Source organism: Talaromyces rugulosus, chromosome I (assembly GCF_013368755.1).
Source record: "Talaromyces rugulosus chromosome I, complete sequence".
NCBI lineage: Eukaryota > Fungi > Ascomycota > Eurotiomycetes > Eurotiales > Trichocomaceae > Talaromyces > Talaromyces rugulosus.
The window spans coordinates 6,364,319-6,380,847 of record NC_049561.1 but is presented as its reverse complement, the minus strand read 5'-3'; the positions used below and the strand labels follow the sequence as shown (position 1 = coordinate 6,380,847).

The 16,529-nt window shown below is 47.8% G+C and overlaps 6 protein-coding genes across 6 annotated transcripts; 2 read left to right on the top strand and 4 right to left on the bottom strand.

The window, feature by feature from the left end:
• Positions 1-26: 26 nt before the first annotated feature.
• On the top strand, positions 27-1,166 carry TRUGW13939_02179 (uncharacterized protein; the record flags this gene model as incomplete). The annotated part of the gene is made up of 1 exon (XM_035485373.1): positions 27-1,166. One exon carries the CDS (start codon positions 27-29, stop codon positions 1,164-1,166), a length of 1,140 nt encoding a protein of 379 aa, XP_035341266.1.
• Positions 1,167-1,488: 322 nt separating this feature from the next.
• TRUGW13939_02178 (uncharacterized protein) lies at positions 1,489-6,422 on the bottom strand (the record flags this gene model as incomplete). The annotated part of the gene is made up of 7 exons (XM_035485372.1): positions 1,489-3,306; positions 3,363-3,559; positions 3,872-4,254; positions 4,303-4,667; positions 4,727-5,203; positions 5,255-6,042; positions 6,107-6,422. The coding sequence occupies 7 exons, from the start codon at positions 6,420-6,422 to the stop codon at positions 1,489-1,491; spliced, it is 4,344 nt and encodes a 1,447-aa protein (XP_035341265.1).
• Positions 6,423-9,187: 2,765 nt separating this feature from the next.
• TRUGW13939_02177 (uncharacterized protein) lies at positions 9,188-10,007 on the bottom strand (the record flags this gene model as incomplete). The annotated part of the gene is made up of 2 exons (XM_035485371.1): positions 9,188-9,755; positions 9,814-10,007. The coding sequence occupies 2 exons, from the start codon at positions 10,005-10,007 to the stop codon at positions 9,188-9,190; spliced, it is 762 nt and encodes a 253-aa protein (XP_035341264.1).
• A 3,179-nt stretch (positions 10,008-13,186) lies between these two features.
• Positions 13,187-13,696, bottom strand: TRUGW13939_02176 (uncharacterized protein; the record flags this gene model as incomplete). The annotated part of the gene is made up of 4 exons (XM_035485370.1): positions 13,187-13,334; positions 13,385-13,418; positions 13,471-13,594; positions 13,652-13,696. The coding sequence occupies 4 exons, from the start codon at positions 13,694-13,696 to the stop codon at positions 13,187-13,189; spliced, it is 351 nt and encodes a 116-aa protein (XP_035341263.1).
• Positions 13,697-14,068: 372 nt separating this feature from the next.
• On the top strand, positions 14,069-14,629 carry TRUGW13939_02175 (uncharacterized protein; the record flags this gene model as incomplete). Its single annotated transcript, XM_035485369.1, has 1 exon — positions 14,069-14,629. The coding sequence occupies one exon, from the start codon at positions 14,069-14,071 to the stop codon at positions 14,627-14,629; it is 561 nt and encodes a 186-aa protein (XP_035341262.1).
• A 364-nt stretch (positions 14,630-14,993) lies between these two features.
• Positions 14,994-16,010, bottom strand: TRUGW13939_02174 (uncharacterized protein; the record flags this gene model as incomplete). The annotated part of the gene is made up of 1 exon (XM_035485368.1): positions 14,994-16,010. The coding sequence occupies one exon, from the start codon at positions 16,008-16,010 to the stop codon at positions 14,994-14,996; it is 1,017 nt and encodes a 338-aa protein (XP_035341261.1).
• Between the last annotated feature and the right edge of the window lie 519 nt (positions 16,011-16,529).

Sequence of the window (16,529 nt, the reverse complement as noted above, 5' to 3'; positions counted from 1 at the left end):
TTTTTAATTAACAACAACAAAACAATATGTCTCATTTCGCCGAGAAGGTGATGAAGAACCTGGGGATTAAACCCCCCAAACCCTCGCATCCTCCGGGGTCGCCGGCGATCGCGACAGGCCCAGCACCACCAAACACGAACAGTCTCATCGTCAACCAAGACGAACGAAGCCTGTCCGTCGAGTCCAGATTCAATGGCACATATACGCGACTAGCCCGACTCAACGACGGCACGATCCTGGCCGCCTTTGCCTGGTACGGCCCCGACCGGCTCCATGGTTTGAAAGTCTCCAAGAGCACGGACAATGGCCAGACATTCATGGATATCTCAGAGATATTCCGGGGCAAGGCCGAGATCGATAATCCGTTCCTGCTTGAGATTGCACCCAACCACGTACTGGCCGCATTCCGGAACCATGACTTTGCCCATCCCCAGGGCTTCACGGTATTCCGGATGACAGTGTATGAGTCGAAAGATGGCGGGTACACATGGACACATCTGTCTCACGCAGTAGTGAAACAGCCACCACTGGGTATCTGGGAGCCATTCATGAGAATCGCCGGTGGTGGGGTCCTTCAAATGACCTATTCACACGAGTTTGCGCCCGACGACCAGCGATCTATGATGGTGATATCGCACGACCACGGCCGAACATGGTCTGAACCTCGATGCATCGAGGGTGTCGCAGAAAACCGGTTCCGTGATGGAATGACGGGCATTGTACCGACATTCGACATGCAGGAAAATCTACGCGTGCTTGTCATGGTGTTTGAAACAACCCGATTCCGCCCCAACTACAACCTCGAGTGCGTCATCTCCTACGACGATGGTTACACCTGGCACCACCGTCAGCCAATCTATAACCCTCCCAAGGGCCGCAATGCTGGTGCGCCGCAAATTGTAGTGTTTGGAGATGGATCAATGGCTGTTGTGTTTATGACAAATGACTACGCCGAAAAGAGCAAGACAGGAAGGCAAAATGCCTTTATCAAGGTGGTCTATGGCGGCCCTCCGCGAGGAGGGAAGATCGATTGGAGCTCGCCTGCCATGGTCTCAGAGCCGCCGGGCTTCTGGCCTGGTATCATGGCCTTGGATTCCCAGAGAGCCTTGGCGGCGTATGAGCATGGCGGGCCCAGGGTCCGATCCATTACATGGAGTCCAAAGTAAAAATTAATTTGTTTGTTATATGGTTTTTCATGATTGATGAATACATACATGTGTTATATACGAACCCAATCTTCTCATTTTTCCACATTGTATTTATTGGGTAGTTTAAATTTTCATTTTTATCGACTAATTGGAGTGAACTTGGATCATATCAGACTCAGAACTATCCATTGAATATCGAAATTCATAACTGTGTGTAACAACAATGCATTTATCCTAGCCAATGAAACAAAACAAACACCTGTAATCTCATCTCATACATGCCTGCCCCCTCTTTCTGCTGTAAAAAAAATTGAAAGAAAATGAAAATGACATGTTCACATCAAGGGAGACTCTTCTGGCCGTCATCTATGGTCAATTTCGTCTCAAGCGAACTCGCCGTCGCATTGGCCGCCTCCGCGGCAACCTTGGCTGCGGCCTCCTTCTTGAGTCTCTTCTTCTCCTTCTCTCGCTCCTTGGCGGCTTTCTTAGCTGCGGCCTTTTCGGCCTCGAGGGCTTTCTGTTTTCGGGCTTCTTCGCCGCCAAAGGCCTCACGCCATTCTTCGATCTTGGTGGCAGGGATCAAGGAGAATAGGAGTTTGGATTCGCCGAGCTTGTGGCCTGATTTAAGCGCATCGGTGGACCATGTATCGGGTATGCGTGCTATTGGTTCGGCTCCGAGTTGTTTGAAGATGGACTCGGAGGTGCTGGGCATGAATGGTGCGAGGATGCTAGCAAGGAGATGAATGTGGTTCAGAGCGGTGCTAATGACGGCAGCACAGCGATCTGGCTCCTCGGTGAATAGCCGGTTGTCGAGTTTGTTGTCTTGCAGCAACTTGTTGCCCAAAGATGAGATCTGCATGAACTCTACAATGGCTTGACGCATTTTGGTGGCGTCCATAAAAGTAATGTATGATTTCAAGTGCTCATTGACCTGCTTCTCATGGTCGGCAAGAAAGGAGGCATCGGTATACTTCGGGACCTCCGCTCCCATCTTTGCATGACAGAACTTGATGACGCGTGCAACTAGGTTGCCCAAGTTCTTGAGAAGTTCGTTGTTGTTGATATTGACGAAGTCATCCCATTTGAATTCAGTGTCGTTAGTTTCAGGTCTCCTTGAGATAAGGTAGAAGCGCCAGATATCGGCATCAATGCCTGTTTCCTTGGCACTGCTACCAAAGATACCAATGCCCTTGGATTTACTAAACTTTCCACCTTCATAGTTGAGATATTCAGTGGCCGAAATCCTGTGTACTTTAGTCCAATGGCCCCCATCGCCGAGCTGCGAGGCTGGGAAGATGATCGAGTGGAAAGGTACATTGTCCTTGCCCATGAATTGGTAAAGCGACACGTCCTCGGGGTTTCTCCACCATTTTTCCCATTGAGTACTTTCCAGGTTGGTTCCATCCGTATAGTTGGCGGTGATTGATACGTAGCCAATGCATGCATCAAACCAGACATAAAACACTTTGTTCTTGTATGCCTCATCATCGAGCCCGTTCAATCCAGTGGGGATTGGGACACCCCATTTGATATCACGGGTGATAGCGCGGGGTTTGAGGCCCTTGTCAATCCATGACTGCACGATCGAAGTCGTATTGGTACTCCATTCGTTCTCCTTGCTAACCTTTTCAAACCAAGGTACAATCTTGTCCTTTAAGGCATCCAGGCGCAAATAAAGATGCTTGGTTGTACGTTTCTCAGGTGTGGCGCCATCAAGCTTGCAGCGCGGGTTGACCAACCAGCCAGTAGCCTTGGCCTCCACATCCTGCTCCTGGTCGTTACCGGTCTTGACCTCCGGCTCCAGAGGATCTAACAGGTTTCCACATTTGTCACACTGGTCTCCACGGGCACCTGGATCACCGCAGATGCTGCATTCTCCCTCCACGAATCGGTCCGCAAGGAAGGATGCGTGCCCTTCAACGGGGCAGTAAGGTTGGGTGGTTTCCCGCTCCTCAATATATCCGTTGTCCCAAAGGCCGCGGAAGATCTCCTGCACGATTTTCGTCTGTTGTGCAGTTGGTGTTCGGCCGAAGATGTCGAATTCGATTTTGAACCAATCATAGATGCTCTTGTGAATCGCGTGGTATTTCGCACACAGTTCCTCCGGTGTCACCCCTTCCTCAAGGGCTTTTGTCTCTGTAGCAGTGCCATACTCATCCTAGCAAAAAATTAGCAATCAATATTTCGAGGAGGTTATAGACGGGATAAACCCACCGAACCGCAGATATACAGCGTGGGGAACCCTCGGGCCCGGTTGTAGCGAGCAAAGACGTCTGCGGGGAGCACACTTCCAATCACATTGCCCAGATGAGGGACATTGTTGACGTAGGGAAGAGCACTGGTAATGAGAACATTACGCTGGCCTGGAACAGGCAGAATAGGCCCGTCTGTTGTCATGGTTGAGGATTCGGCTAAGCAGAAATATCCCACGAGGTCCTTTCTTTTATCGCCGTGCTGTGACTCACATTGTCCACCGCGGGGCCCAAGGCGGCTTCCGATGGCAGAACTTTTGCGCCATACGTAAAAGTCCCACCGCCTTCCGAAAAGGGTTCTTTCCTACATTGTTACAGGACTAGGTCTCTTTCTTCGACTTTCAACGCTCAATCTTGATTTTTGAGGAACGCAAATGAATATATACAAAATTATCAATGATCGAAACTATCGACATGTCTTTCTCCGTCACGCGGAAACGTCACGAATTATTCATGAATCGTGCAAGTAACCGGCAACAACTCCTCCCCATCCACCGCCGTTAGAAGACGACGTAGCAACGGCATTTCCATCCTCTAAAAAGATGTTGCTGACGCTCTTGACCTGTTGGCCATAAAGGTACAGAGATGAAGAGCTAGAGATTCCGACCGCGTTCTGCTGGCAATCGCCACTGTCGCAGGGGCCACTGGAGCCGTCGTAGTTATTGAAAAAGGCCCAGACCATACCGTTGTACAGGAAAAGGTCAGATGAGCCGGAAATGTGCTCGAAGAAGGCCATGCGGCAAAGACTGTCGTCGGAAGCACAGTTGCTGAAGTCAGGATCGGATGCAATCAAAGAGTCGTCCCATGGGACAGGAGCGGCATCGTTGCCAGGTCCTTGCCAGTAGGGAGTCTCACTGTATTCTATTAGCTTTTGTTTACTGACGAGGACCAAGATATCTCACCTTTGCTGGAACGCAGAAAAGACATTCTGGGCATTGTTGTAGTTGTATTGGTAAAGAGTGTGGTGCTCCATGGCGGTTCCAACCAACCATGTGCCTTTGGTGGCTTCAACGAGCATACCACGAGCAGTGGAGATGAACTGCTTGTTGCCACCGTCCAAGTCATGATCGGCAGTCCATCCCCACATGTTCTCGATGTAGGCAGAGGATGTGTTGGTGAGATGAATCAAACCCCAAGCGGCTTTGCACTGGTCAGGCGAGCCACCGCAGTTGGTCTCGACAGCACTTCCTGCTCCACCGCCAATGCGGAAGTGTGAATTCCAAAGGCCGACATCTCCAGGGCTGTTGCCGGCAATATTTACTTCAAGCTATAGCTTGTATTAGACATAAACTGGATAAAATAGCGGCTATAGGGGGTAAAGCATACCAATTTGCAACCTTGCAGAACATCTGCAACCGTGAACATGATATCAACGATCTGGGCAACTCCGACATCACCTGCATTTCCGACCTTCACCATCGCTGTTGGGGCGGATGGGTTGAAGTAGTTGTCGCCTTGGGCAGAGAAGGACGTAGCGAAAGCATCGCCATAGATACGAGAACCAGCGGGGATGGTCACAGTGTTGTTCAGAATGTATGTTCCGGCAGGGAAGTAAATCACCTTGCAACCGGCGTTCTGCGCCAAAATCTTGTTGATGTTTTCCGAGTCGTCGGTAACACCGTCACCTTTCACAGGTAGGTCGCTGACCGACTTGACGTTAAGCACTTGGTCGACGGAGTATTCCTGGAAAGCAGGTGGCGAAGTCGTCGTGTAGTATTCCTTGTTGTTGAGAAGGCTGGATGAGCGCGCGGTGGTCACCTTCTGGCCATCCACATGTCCGCCATCAGAGCTACCGCTTGTGTACTAGGATGTGTTAGAACTTGAACTTTCAACAAGGGATCAATAAGTTCTTACCAGAGAGCCATATACCCAGGTGTCGGTCACATCATCGGTAACCACAGCATTTCCATCGATCGAGACCGTTGTTCCGCTGTTTGAAACATTCTCGAGGACGATGGAGTTTCCAGCACCGCTGCTGCTCGTTCCGCTGATTAGGTTTCCGACGCCAGTACCAGTCGAATCAATCACGGACAACACGCCGGAGACAACGCTGGCGTCAATGCCAGTTCCGGCATTTGCGAAAGAGCAAGACAAGCAGACAACACTAAATCCGCTGGCTTTCAAACCGGTGGTAGTACCGTTTGTCTTGATGTTCTTGAAGATCCATTGCTGGCCGGTCATGTTGATACCGTAGGCACCGCCATTAAAAGTCAAGTCGTTCAGGATAACATTACTGTTGGAGTCATACTGCGAGGTGATTCCGGTGTGGCCGGTGGAGTAATCGGGCATGTTAAAGACGACATTGGCGAGCTGGGTGGCCTGGCTGACTGTCCAGTCAATAAGGGTGAGAGAAGTGTTGGCGTTGACGGATGTCGAATCGATGACCAAGTTCTTGATACCGATGTAAAAGTTGATGGTACCACCAAAGTTCGGGTCTTTTGCATAGATGATGTGGTCGTTGGGGAAGTCGGCTGAAGCCTTGAGAGTAGGCGGGTTGAGAGCATCACCGACAAGAACAGTGCCGACATAGAGCTGCAAGCTGTCAGACATCAGGTATGTGCCCGGTGGGAGATAGACCAGAGCAGGTTGCTTGGTGGTTCCATAGGTGTCTTGCGTTCCTCTTGCGGTGTCGCCAGAGCCAGCTGTTGCGATTTGTTAGTTTACCCAATGTCTTCTTTGCGTTATATCAGCTCAAGGCTACATTACCATTAATGGCCTTTTGGATGGCCGCCGAGGCGTCCGAGCCGCCGGTGTTATCGGCGCCAAAGTCAGTCACGACGTTGCGGAAAACCGAGTATCCATCCTTCAAGTCGGACGACAGATAAGACGATTCACCGTTGTGGGTGATGTTTGCGTACCACCATTGGGTGGGGTTGCTAGTGGTCAGAGGGGTGCAGGATGAACTCGCAGCAGCAGCGTTGAGGCCATCGAGAGTTGTAGATGGCTCGCGACGAGCGATGGCGATGGGTTCTGCAGCGACGACAGCGGCCAAAGCCAGCAACGAGGCGAAAAGTTTCGCCATTTTCTCGTTAATTTTCAAACCGAGTTGAAGGAAGGACTACAGGTAAAGCAATCTTTTAAAAAAAAATAAAAAATAAAAACGGAAAGCGATCGTGAATACTAAATAGTTTTCAGAAGGAAAGGGAAAGAAAGAGTGTCGACAGACGTTGACCTCAATCGCAACGCCACGATTAAAGTTGACTCGAAAGAAGTCAACGGCAGAGTCAGGGACTATATACGTAATACCTAGTTAACTAAAGCCCATTCTAACTGCTTACATGAAGCTCTAGACCAGTTTCCCGATTCTGCAAGACGTAAAAATGCTAGCCCGCGATCTCGGTTCCGTAATTTTGGAGCCAAGTTTAGATTTTGTAAGTGAAATACATGATTTCGATCCCGATTTCCAGACTCTACACTGGTTGCAAGGCGCTCTCTAGCTCCCAACTTGTCAGACTCGTGTATTGTATCAGGCTGAGTGACCCACGAGCCCGGTTGATCAGAGGGGGGGTGTTCACCTTACGGCCTTAATACGGCGTTCTCTGTACGATATCCTCATACAAAAGGGTCTTAATTATTAAGAATTATAAGCAGCATAAATACACAGTACAAGATTCGTACATACGGTAAGTTGACCACACTTGCCGGAAAATCAGCCCCCCCTGGGCTACAAATAGTTAGCTCAACGTCACATCGAACGTGAATGTATCTCCCCTGCTGATCATGGACTTGTCAGGCAAGCCTCTTCGGCTTTGGTTTATCTTTAGTCTCTTGGCCCGAGAAACGTGCCTAAAGGCTGAATGAAATCGCCAATCAGGTTCTGCGCTCTACAGGAAACGCATCCGAAATGGGAATATGGGTCCCCATATTTCCAATTGTACGTACTCACTACGCCGTTCACTGATATACTTTATACAGTTCGCTAATCCCTGTTATCATTCAAAAATAATGTTCTTTAAAAAGAACGGAACGCTGCATGATTACACTGCAGGAAATTCCTAACTCAGCTGCTTGGTTCCGCGGCAAAAATTACTGAAGTTTCTCAGTCAGCCCTGGCACCACCCTCTAAGCCGGCATGATTTTATTGCACTTCTCGCTATGTTTACTAGTGCGATATTAGCCTTATTAGTTCGTTGTTGCTATTATTACTACTGTTCCGTCGATCAGTTACCTATTAAGTGTAACTCCTGAGTAATGACCGGGCTGAAGCTGAAATTATTAATGAACATTGACAGAATCTCACAGAACAAAAGTTCAGCCTTGATTTTTATCTGATAAATACTCTTCTTACTCAGTGTGCTTTTTTTTTTTCAAGGCTATCTTATCTGTGGGCATGAATGGTGGTAGCATCAACTGATTAGTAGTGATTATGGCCCCGCGAATGGGGCCCAAAACCGCCCGTTTTGTTTCAGCTATCTTGGTCTTCTTGTGCTCTGTTTGACATGATGCGCTGACAGCGATGCATTCACTCTTATTTTATTTTCCGGTGGAATGAATCAAAGAAACCGGCAAGGAGCTTGCTGATGGACTTTTGATCTATGTATGTAATGTAATGCATATGTCGATTTAGTACGGCAGATTAAAGTTAGATATTGCTGGGTAACCTTGAAGAGCAATTTGTAGTTTTTTTTTTTTTTTTTTTTAATCACTCTGATGTTGATTGATATTTAAAACTCAATAGTCAATGCGACGAGGATGAAATCAATTAATCATGTGCAGCATAGAGAGTATTCAACATTGAAAGATCCATACAGTCGTAAGGTGCCAACATGATATATATATATCAGCGTATTGTGGAACCCAACCCAACATTGAATCTTCTATATATATACTAGTTGACGTTTTTCAACATAATATGTCATAGAGGTTTTACTATAATACATTTACATCAAGGAAAAACCAGGAACTTGACGGCAGAGCTGAAGAATTGGGAGAAGAGCCGGCGAAGAATATTTGAACAAGACATAAATGCAAGTTATTGAAAGAAAGTTTCTCAGGTGTATATTGACTATAAGTGGATATAGCTATCAATTGATATAAATAAATGCTACAGTAGTAACTAATGCAATGAGGGACTTGTCAACATTTGAATGATACTTGGCCAGGTATATATACTTAGGAGGATATAAGAAACTACCTAATTTAGTAACCTGTCACAACATTGAATCTTTAGCTCTATATTAGCACATAGTATAGATTCAATAGCATTAAGATAAGGTTTATAACCTATTGGAAGTTAGTATCATCTACATATATCAGTGGTTACTTGCCTGTAGGCGTTGCCGCAACGGGAACAAATCGAAATGCAAAGTGGCTTTCAGCTGACCCTGCCCTTGAAATGTCGATTTTTATGACAGATACACATGTAGTTAGATAGAACCAGAAAAAATTAGACCAAAATTCTAGTTGATTTTTGTTGTCACTCGTAACATCAGTTGCACGGTATGTACACTCTATAGTCAATGCATAAATGGTAAATATATACATGGAAACCAAACTCATTGATATGAAGCCAACCAATTGTTAGCGAAAAGGAGAAAGTCAGAAACAATGCAGAAACGAAGATATCTATATCCAGCGAAAGTATATCCCATGCAGCAGCTTGGCGCTTGGGTGGGGATCAAAAATGGTTGCAAAATAAATCAAAAAAGCGAATGCAAAGCCCCTTTTTCAGCTGATCTACCCATTCTATAAAAATGGAGAAGAATATCAAAGCCGAAAAAGTTCCCGATCTCTCTTGGAGATCAGGGAAAGGTTTGTGTTGTAGTAAACGAGACGTTTAGTCTGCGCTTAGTCCAGGGTGCAAGCGGTGGTGGCGCTGACCCAGCCGGTAAGACGGTTGGCAATGTCAGAGGAGTAGCAGTGAGTAGCAATACCAGCACCAAGGTCACCAGAGGCGTCGACGCTGCCGGAGTTGTAGATACGGGCAGCCTGGTAGAAGGCCTGGGCGCCAGAGCCCTGGGCAGTGTTGAGGCAGCCAGCGAGACCCTCACCAGCGTCAGTACCGGCGGTACCGTCGGAGATCATACCGGAGATCTGGTCAGCGGGGCAAGGAGAGATAGCCTGGGCAGATCCCTCGCTTCCGGGGTTGCAAGTCGATGCACCGGCGTGGTCTTGCATCAGACCGGGGTTGGAGACACCGTAGTTGGAGGTGATGGCGCGGACACAGCCCTTGGATTCTTGCATGATCACAGCGAGGATGAAGCGGTGGTCGACAAAGGTGGCAGTGGCGACCTCGTCAATGGCATCGGTGATGGCCGTGATCTCGTCATCCGAGTCGTTGTCTCCGTATCCCAAGTTGGCGCAGGACTGTTGCATGAGAGGGATGTTGGCAGTAAGCATGTCAGAGTAGGAAACCCTAGATGATCCTCGTTAGTATTTGTTTCTTGTTAGCCTCGTGAAGAGTTATATCTCACCAGGCAGTGACATCGGGCCAGCCAGCGCCGGCAGAACCGTCACCACTGTACATGGTGTAGGCATCGGTACCGGCGCCAATACCGTCGTCGGCGTTGACTGCAGTGACAGCCTGACCGGTGGTGACGGTCTCGCCAGTCTGAGCGTAGGCAATGCCAGCGAGGGCAGTAATGGCAACGGCAGCTTTAGCAAACATCTTGACTGTTGGTTTTTTTGAAGAGGGTTGTAAAAAAAGGATTGGATGTGATAAGAGTTCTTGAAAGGAAAGAAGATACTGTTATCGACTTTTTGTCTGAAAGGAAGGACTGAAAGTAAAAAAGGAATGTGAAGGTCGCGGACCTGTTGAGCTGGATTGTTCTGATTGATGGATGGAGAAGAAAAGCCCATGGAGAGGAGATCCAAGACGCTTTTATAGATAAAACACCACCATACTTTCACAAACACTAACACTCATCTAAACTCATCTGCCAAGATAAAAATAGCCATAATACCACGCTCTAGACTGGCCGGCAACTATAGCTTGGTTGGTTCCGCGTATTCTTTGCGCTCCGTAACCCTGCATGGTGCATACTAACACAAGAGGTGACAAGAGGTAGCATCATGACAGGCTGTTGGTTCCTTTCCAGAATACGATTAGGTGTGGAATAGGGCTTCTGGAGCCAGAGATGGACAGAAAATACTACCTCATCCATACAAATGCCACTAGAAATGACAGGCTCTAGAGTAGAATTAGCCTGGATGCGCGAATGCTACCATATTAGGAAGTACCGTTGGGGTCAGAAACGTGACTCTCTGACCCCGAGTCGTGGAGCGTCAGCATATCACACCTAACGCTGTGACAAAAATAACAGAGCCTCCATGGGTATTCTTAGCATATGGGCATTTTACCTTGGTTAGAGTAATCGAACTAATATGGAGTACGTAGGCACTGGTTCCCTATGGTCCCGCTTCTTTTTGTACTACATTTTAATTAGCTTCTCGGTTCGGGATAAAGGGGCGCGAGGATTGAACATGGAGTCGTCAGAATTTGCAGCCCTACAACGCTAATATTGCCAAACGCTGACATGACAAATGGCAAGATCTTGGGCTGATCCATCCATGGATCGCATCTTCTGGTGGTGTGAGAAGGCTGCATATTGATGGCGTTGATGGCGTCGTGGGCGTCGTGGGCGTTTCGGGTGGCTGCCACTGGCTGGGGGTAGTGTGACGCCTCCTGAGGGTGAAACGGTGCCTTGCAAAGTTTCCAGGGTTTGAAGGGTACCAAATCAAGCTGTACTACTATTCCGTATTGCGCGACCATACGCAGCTCATTAGCATGTTGGACCGTTGGTCATAACCAACGCATGCCAATTCCTGCCACCTTCCGGTTAGGGCTAAGAGTCAGCTCGACAACTCCATCGGACGGAAATAATCTCCAAACCACGAAATACTATTTACTAGCGAGTGAGGACGTTGCAGAACCTCTCTAGGACTTTAGCTGGAAATTCAAAAATAAACACGGCAGGCGCACTACCGTGACCCTGCGTGGTCTAGGGTCTAGACCAGAGTAGCAGAGCTGGAGCAGGGCTCGCGTACTAACTACTAAGCCAAAAATAAAACCTAAATAATAGCCGAACCTGTTCGTTGTAACCTACGATCTAACCCATGCAGTATAGTACTAATTACTGCTTTTTACACTAACTATCTTATTCTTCCTGTTTGCCGCAAAAAGGTAACGATCAACGACCATTGACGAACCGAGCGCTACATGCAAGTCATGGGTGCATGTTTGTATGAAAGCACTTTGTCCCAGAGGGTTTCGCATGTGGTATTTGCGCAATACGCAAGTGACTAGCCTCGCGGGACAACTGTTGGTCATCACAGATGCGTACCACTTTGAGGATAGACTAATGAATTTCTCGGTCTAGACGTGAGGTTGAGTATACAACCGGTTGAATCAGTTGGTGTTTAACGTTGTTGAGAGTTGTTTATAAAGTTTCCTGTGCTAATACCTTGTCAATAATCCCATGGCTTCAAGTTTACGGTGTAGACATTTGGACTATCCTTACTACTAAAAAAAAAAGATCCCCAATAATAATCCATTTATCTTGTAGTCTTGTTGTATAAGGCACAGTGCACTCTCAGCCTTGTGTTATTGAATGCAACCTACACCATTTTTTTCATCGATATCTGATGACTGGTTGTATCAATGCATCACCAGACCCTTTCCCGGCAGCAGCCGAAAGGCTGATCACCCCCAAATGCGGAATACGATTCATCCTGTCCGATTGGCGAGCGCTATAGTTAAATGCTGACGGGCTAAGCTTGTTCCTGAGGCGGGAAACGTGGATTTACGCTTGTGGCGTGCATCGGCGGAGAGGCTGCGTGTGTCATCCGTGTGTAATGGCTTGGCTGTAGATAAAATTTCGGCAATAATTTTCAAATATTTCATAAAACGTTGAACTCTGGAAATTATTCAATGCTGTTTGTTCTAACATACATTATTCTTATTTCCTTGTAGAGACAAACATGCCGGAAAGCTTGAATGGACATGTAGTCAAAGCGCAAACTCTCGTTAATTGCCGGGCACACCATAACCACATGCTACACATGCTGACAAGTAAACAAAACCGCCTGACCCTTAGTTATATTGTGATCGACAGGTCAGCAACCAAGAAAAGAACATTTGGCGACTATTTGTCACTTTAAGGGATGGGACGTGGGGGCTGATGTTGAGGACACCCTAACGAGCTAAGTATACGCTACCTCGTACGGTCATTGGCTGATGTCTAAAATCGAATATAGACAATAATAATGTGCATTATTGTTATTCTTATGTATTATTATCAGTTGAATTTATAGAAGATCTTAGCATTTATCTGATTTAAAATAAGATCGAGCCCGATAGCTTGATCAGGGCGGAAATTATTGCGAGATACTAGCGTCGACTGGTTGAGAATTTATCAACTGGCTTTGTGCAAGACTGCAAGTACATCGTCAAAATCAATAACCAAGGTTCCTCAAACCCCTTAGCTCTAATATTCTCCTGTGGCTGTCTTCGTGATGCTGATAAGATCATCTGGCGCAACCTGGTACATACCCCCCGACCCGGTAGCTGTGAGTCCGGTCCGTCAAGCCGGAATTCATTCCATGTCGAAATCGGTTCGTCTCATCGACACCCTAGTATCGTGAGGAAATAAATCGGTAGGTAGCAAGTCCGCCCCGAATCACCGGCCGACACTGGCGAATATCATAAACCCTACCGCAGGGATACAGACCGGCCGGTTGGCTGGATTCCCGCAGAAATAAAGATTGCCCAATGTCCCGTGGTAATATTCTCCATGCCAAAATGGCGAGGTGAATGAAGAAAGACTGAGAGCGAAAGAAAAAATAATTTCAGTCACTGCCAGCTTCACCCGCCTGCTGTTGCCGGGCTAGTTCCTTCTGCTGATCAGCAAACCCGCGTAGAATGGATTCTAAACCTTCATTGCGTCGCGCCAAAAGCATCACGTCGTTGATATTGATTGTCGATCGTCCAGCGTGTCTAACATTTTAGTATATGGAGTATGCAGAACCATTAAAAAAAAGACATACTTGGCAAACGCCTCCAAATCCTGACTGACAGTTTCTAAAAACACGGTCAGTTGGATATTTGCAAACAGCTGCAAATGGCGACTAACCAATCTGCGCCCATACCATCTCCGTCAAGGCTCCGATAAACTGAGGCGTGGCATTGACGCCTAATTCAATAGTCTCCTCGTCGACGATCTTGCCGATGGCGAGCCACAGAGCGGACTTGAAGCGCTGTATGGTTGATTAGCTAGAGAGAAGAAAAACACGCACAGTTCAAATAAAACAAACCTCTTCAAGAGCCACAGATTCCTCATTGTTGTTGTTATCCGACATGTCTTATCCGCGTTGTAGTCTTCTTTATCATGCTTGTCAAAGAGTAAAAAGCGCGTTGTGATATTTCCCGATCCGTCAGGGACGCGTCGGCCGGGAAAACATTCGGCCGGCGCGGCAAGCCCGGCACGATCAGCGGCTAAACCGTTATCGATGAGGCTAATAATTGCTGCCATGATTTTTATTTTATTTTATTTTATTATTGCTTCTTGGTTTTGAATCAATCAATCAATCCATATCTTACCGTTTTCTCAAGTGATATTTTACTGTTTCTACCAAGGGAGCAGTCTCATTGTATTTCCACTACTCGTGGAGCTCGGCGCGCATTCGCTACAAGAAGAAGGGGAAAAAAAAACTTCAAGAGATTATTACACCATGGCCTCCAACGCAGACAACCTGGACATCGCCGCCGTCTTCAGCGAAATCGTCGAGACCGCCAGCCACTACTTACTCGAAACCATCGGCGACGTGCAAGACTGGCTCGCGACGCCCAAGATCAAACGATGGCTACGCATCATCGTCATTGTGGCCGCATACCTCATGTTGCGGCCGTACATCGAGCTGTTTTTCAAAAAGGTGTTTGAGAAGCAAATGGACAAGGAAGACGCCGAGCGCAAGAAGAAGCGAGAAGAGGAAGAAGGGTTTCTGGCTCCCGGCACGGAGCGCGCGAAGAAGAATGCGAATAGTTTGAGGCTCGGTGGAGGAGAGGCAGAGGATGACAAAGAGAACGAGGGCAGTGATGAGGAAGACGAGGCTGAAAAGATCAAAGCAAGTGGTGTTATGGACTGGGGTCGAGGAGCGCGCAAGAGGCAGAAGGCTGCCGCCAAACAGGAAGCGTTACGCAAGGCTGAGCAGATGGATGAAGAGGAATTGCTGCAGCTGCTGGATTGGAGTGAGTCTGAAGGCGAAGGAGAGAAAAAGAAGGCCGCTGCTTAGGTGTCCTTGTTGCTGGTGCTGTAATACTATTATAATTTGCATCTACGAAATCTAATAAAATTACGTTGTTTGTCTGAGACTTGCATAATTGCGAAGTCGTACCTCAAAAATCGAAAACGTCTCGTGTTCAGCATTGATTCGTTTATTTTCTACCTAAGGGAAGCCAATGACTAGGGACCAGCCCTTGACAGCTAGAGACAAAATTGTGTCTGTGTTGTGTCTGTGTTGTGTCTGCATGTTTCGTTTCGTTTCGTTGTTCATTAAAAAAAAAAGTTCATCGAGGAAAACAGGCGTGACGGAAGACGCCAGGGGGGAAGGAAAGATTTTGCAAACAGAAAGACCGTCGTCCAGCGAGCGTACTGTCTTAGATCTTGCTGATTGCTCCGTTAGTACAAGTAGTCCCAGCAGCTACAGAGCCCATGCTGATGAGAGAGCCGCTGCTGCACATTGACCATGCTTTACCGTCGGAGCCGCAGACAATAGCACCGTTGGTCGAGCAAGACTGGCCTGATGAGGGGCTATCGGTTGGAATGGCTTTAGGGATGCTCGTGGTGGTCGTCGGAAGAGCAGTGTTTAAAGGAGAGGTTGTGGCAGTGACGGCTGGGCTAGGGCTGGAGTCTGATGGTGCTGTAGTCGTGCTCGATGGAGCAGCTGAAGTTCCCGAGCTGCCTCCAGTGGAAGATCCATCACCAAGAAAGGATGCAGAGCCTTTGCACGTGTAACCAGGGCCCGCAACACCGCCTAGCAGATTAGGGCCAGGCTCAGGGAACTTGACTTCTTGGCCTTCAGTCGTAGTGCATTCACCAGGACCATTGACATTGGCAATGAACAGAGGCGGGCGAGAGCTAAAGGCAGTCCCATCGCGGGCAACCTTAAGGTCACGAGCGTGAGCGCGCTTGGAAGAACCTCCCTTAACGGTGACTTGGGCGCAGTTCATGTACATTTCGCGGTTGCCAATCTTGTTGAACCAGCTCCAGGCAAAAAGAGCCTCCCCTGTTGGGGCATCCGAGGGAATGGTGAAGGTGTAGTTGGAAGTCAGGGGGCAGCCACCCTCCATGGACTCGATGACAGTGAACGTCTTTCCAGTGTCATAAGAGAGAGACAACTGGCACGAGCCACCGCCGTGAGTAGCACTGCCTTCCAGAGACATGCTGTACTGCTGGCCACCTTCGTAGGTAGCAACTGACTTGAAAGCATCGTTCTGGTACCCTTTGCATGGAAAGTTTGCTCCAGACGGATCCAGCGGACTAGTGTAGGAATAGTCCTTGTTATCCCCACCGTCTGGATTCAGAGGGCTGCGAAGGGGATACGGGTTGCTCATCTGCATGTGGGCAGAGGCAGTCGAGGCCAAAAAGGCATAGATAGCGAATGTGTTCTTCATGGTGAATTTGAAACGAGTGGATTTTGCAGTATGGACTGTGTATTTGTTTCTTTTCTAAAGACGGAATGCCAACCAGGGCTATTCTGCAAGTCTGGACAGTAAGAAGTAAGTCTAAATGAGTGACAGGTCAGTGTATGTTGCTGCAAGCGAGTGTGAGGAGGCGAGTAAGCAGTTCAAGTAGCAAAAGAAGAGAAGTTTTAAGGCGACGAAAAGAACAGGTGCTTTGTGGGAAAGACAATAACAACAGGCATGGTGGAGCAAACCAGACAAAGCATACAAAGCGTCCAAACAAAGCGCGAGCACTTACCCTGTGTGCAAACAATTAGCAACGATAATGACTGACTCGATTGATTGTTCTTCACTGTTGCAGAACACAAAACAAACTACAATGACCACAATGCCCTGGGCGACAAGGCCCTCTTTATCTCTCGTCCAGCAGTTTCATCGCAGCCACCGAGAAGCCTCCTGCCGATCAATGGCATTTGCGCCTGCCACTGGCTGCCTGGAATGTGTCGACCG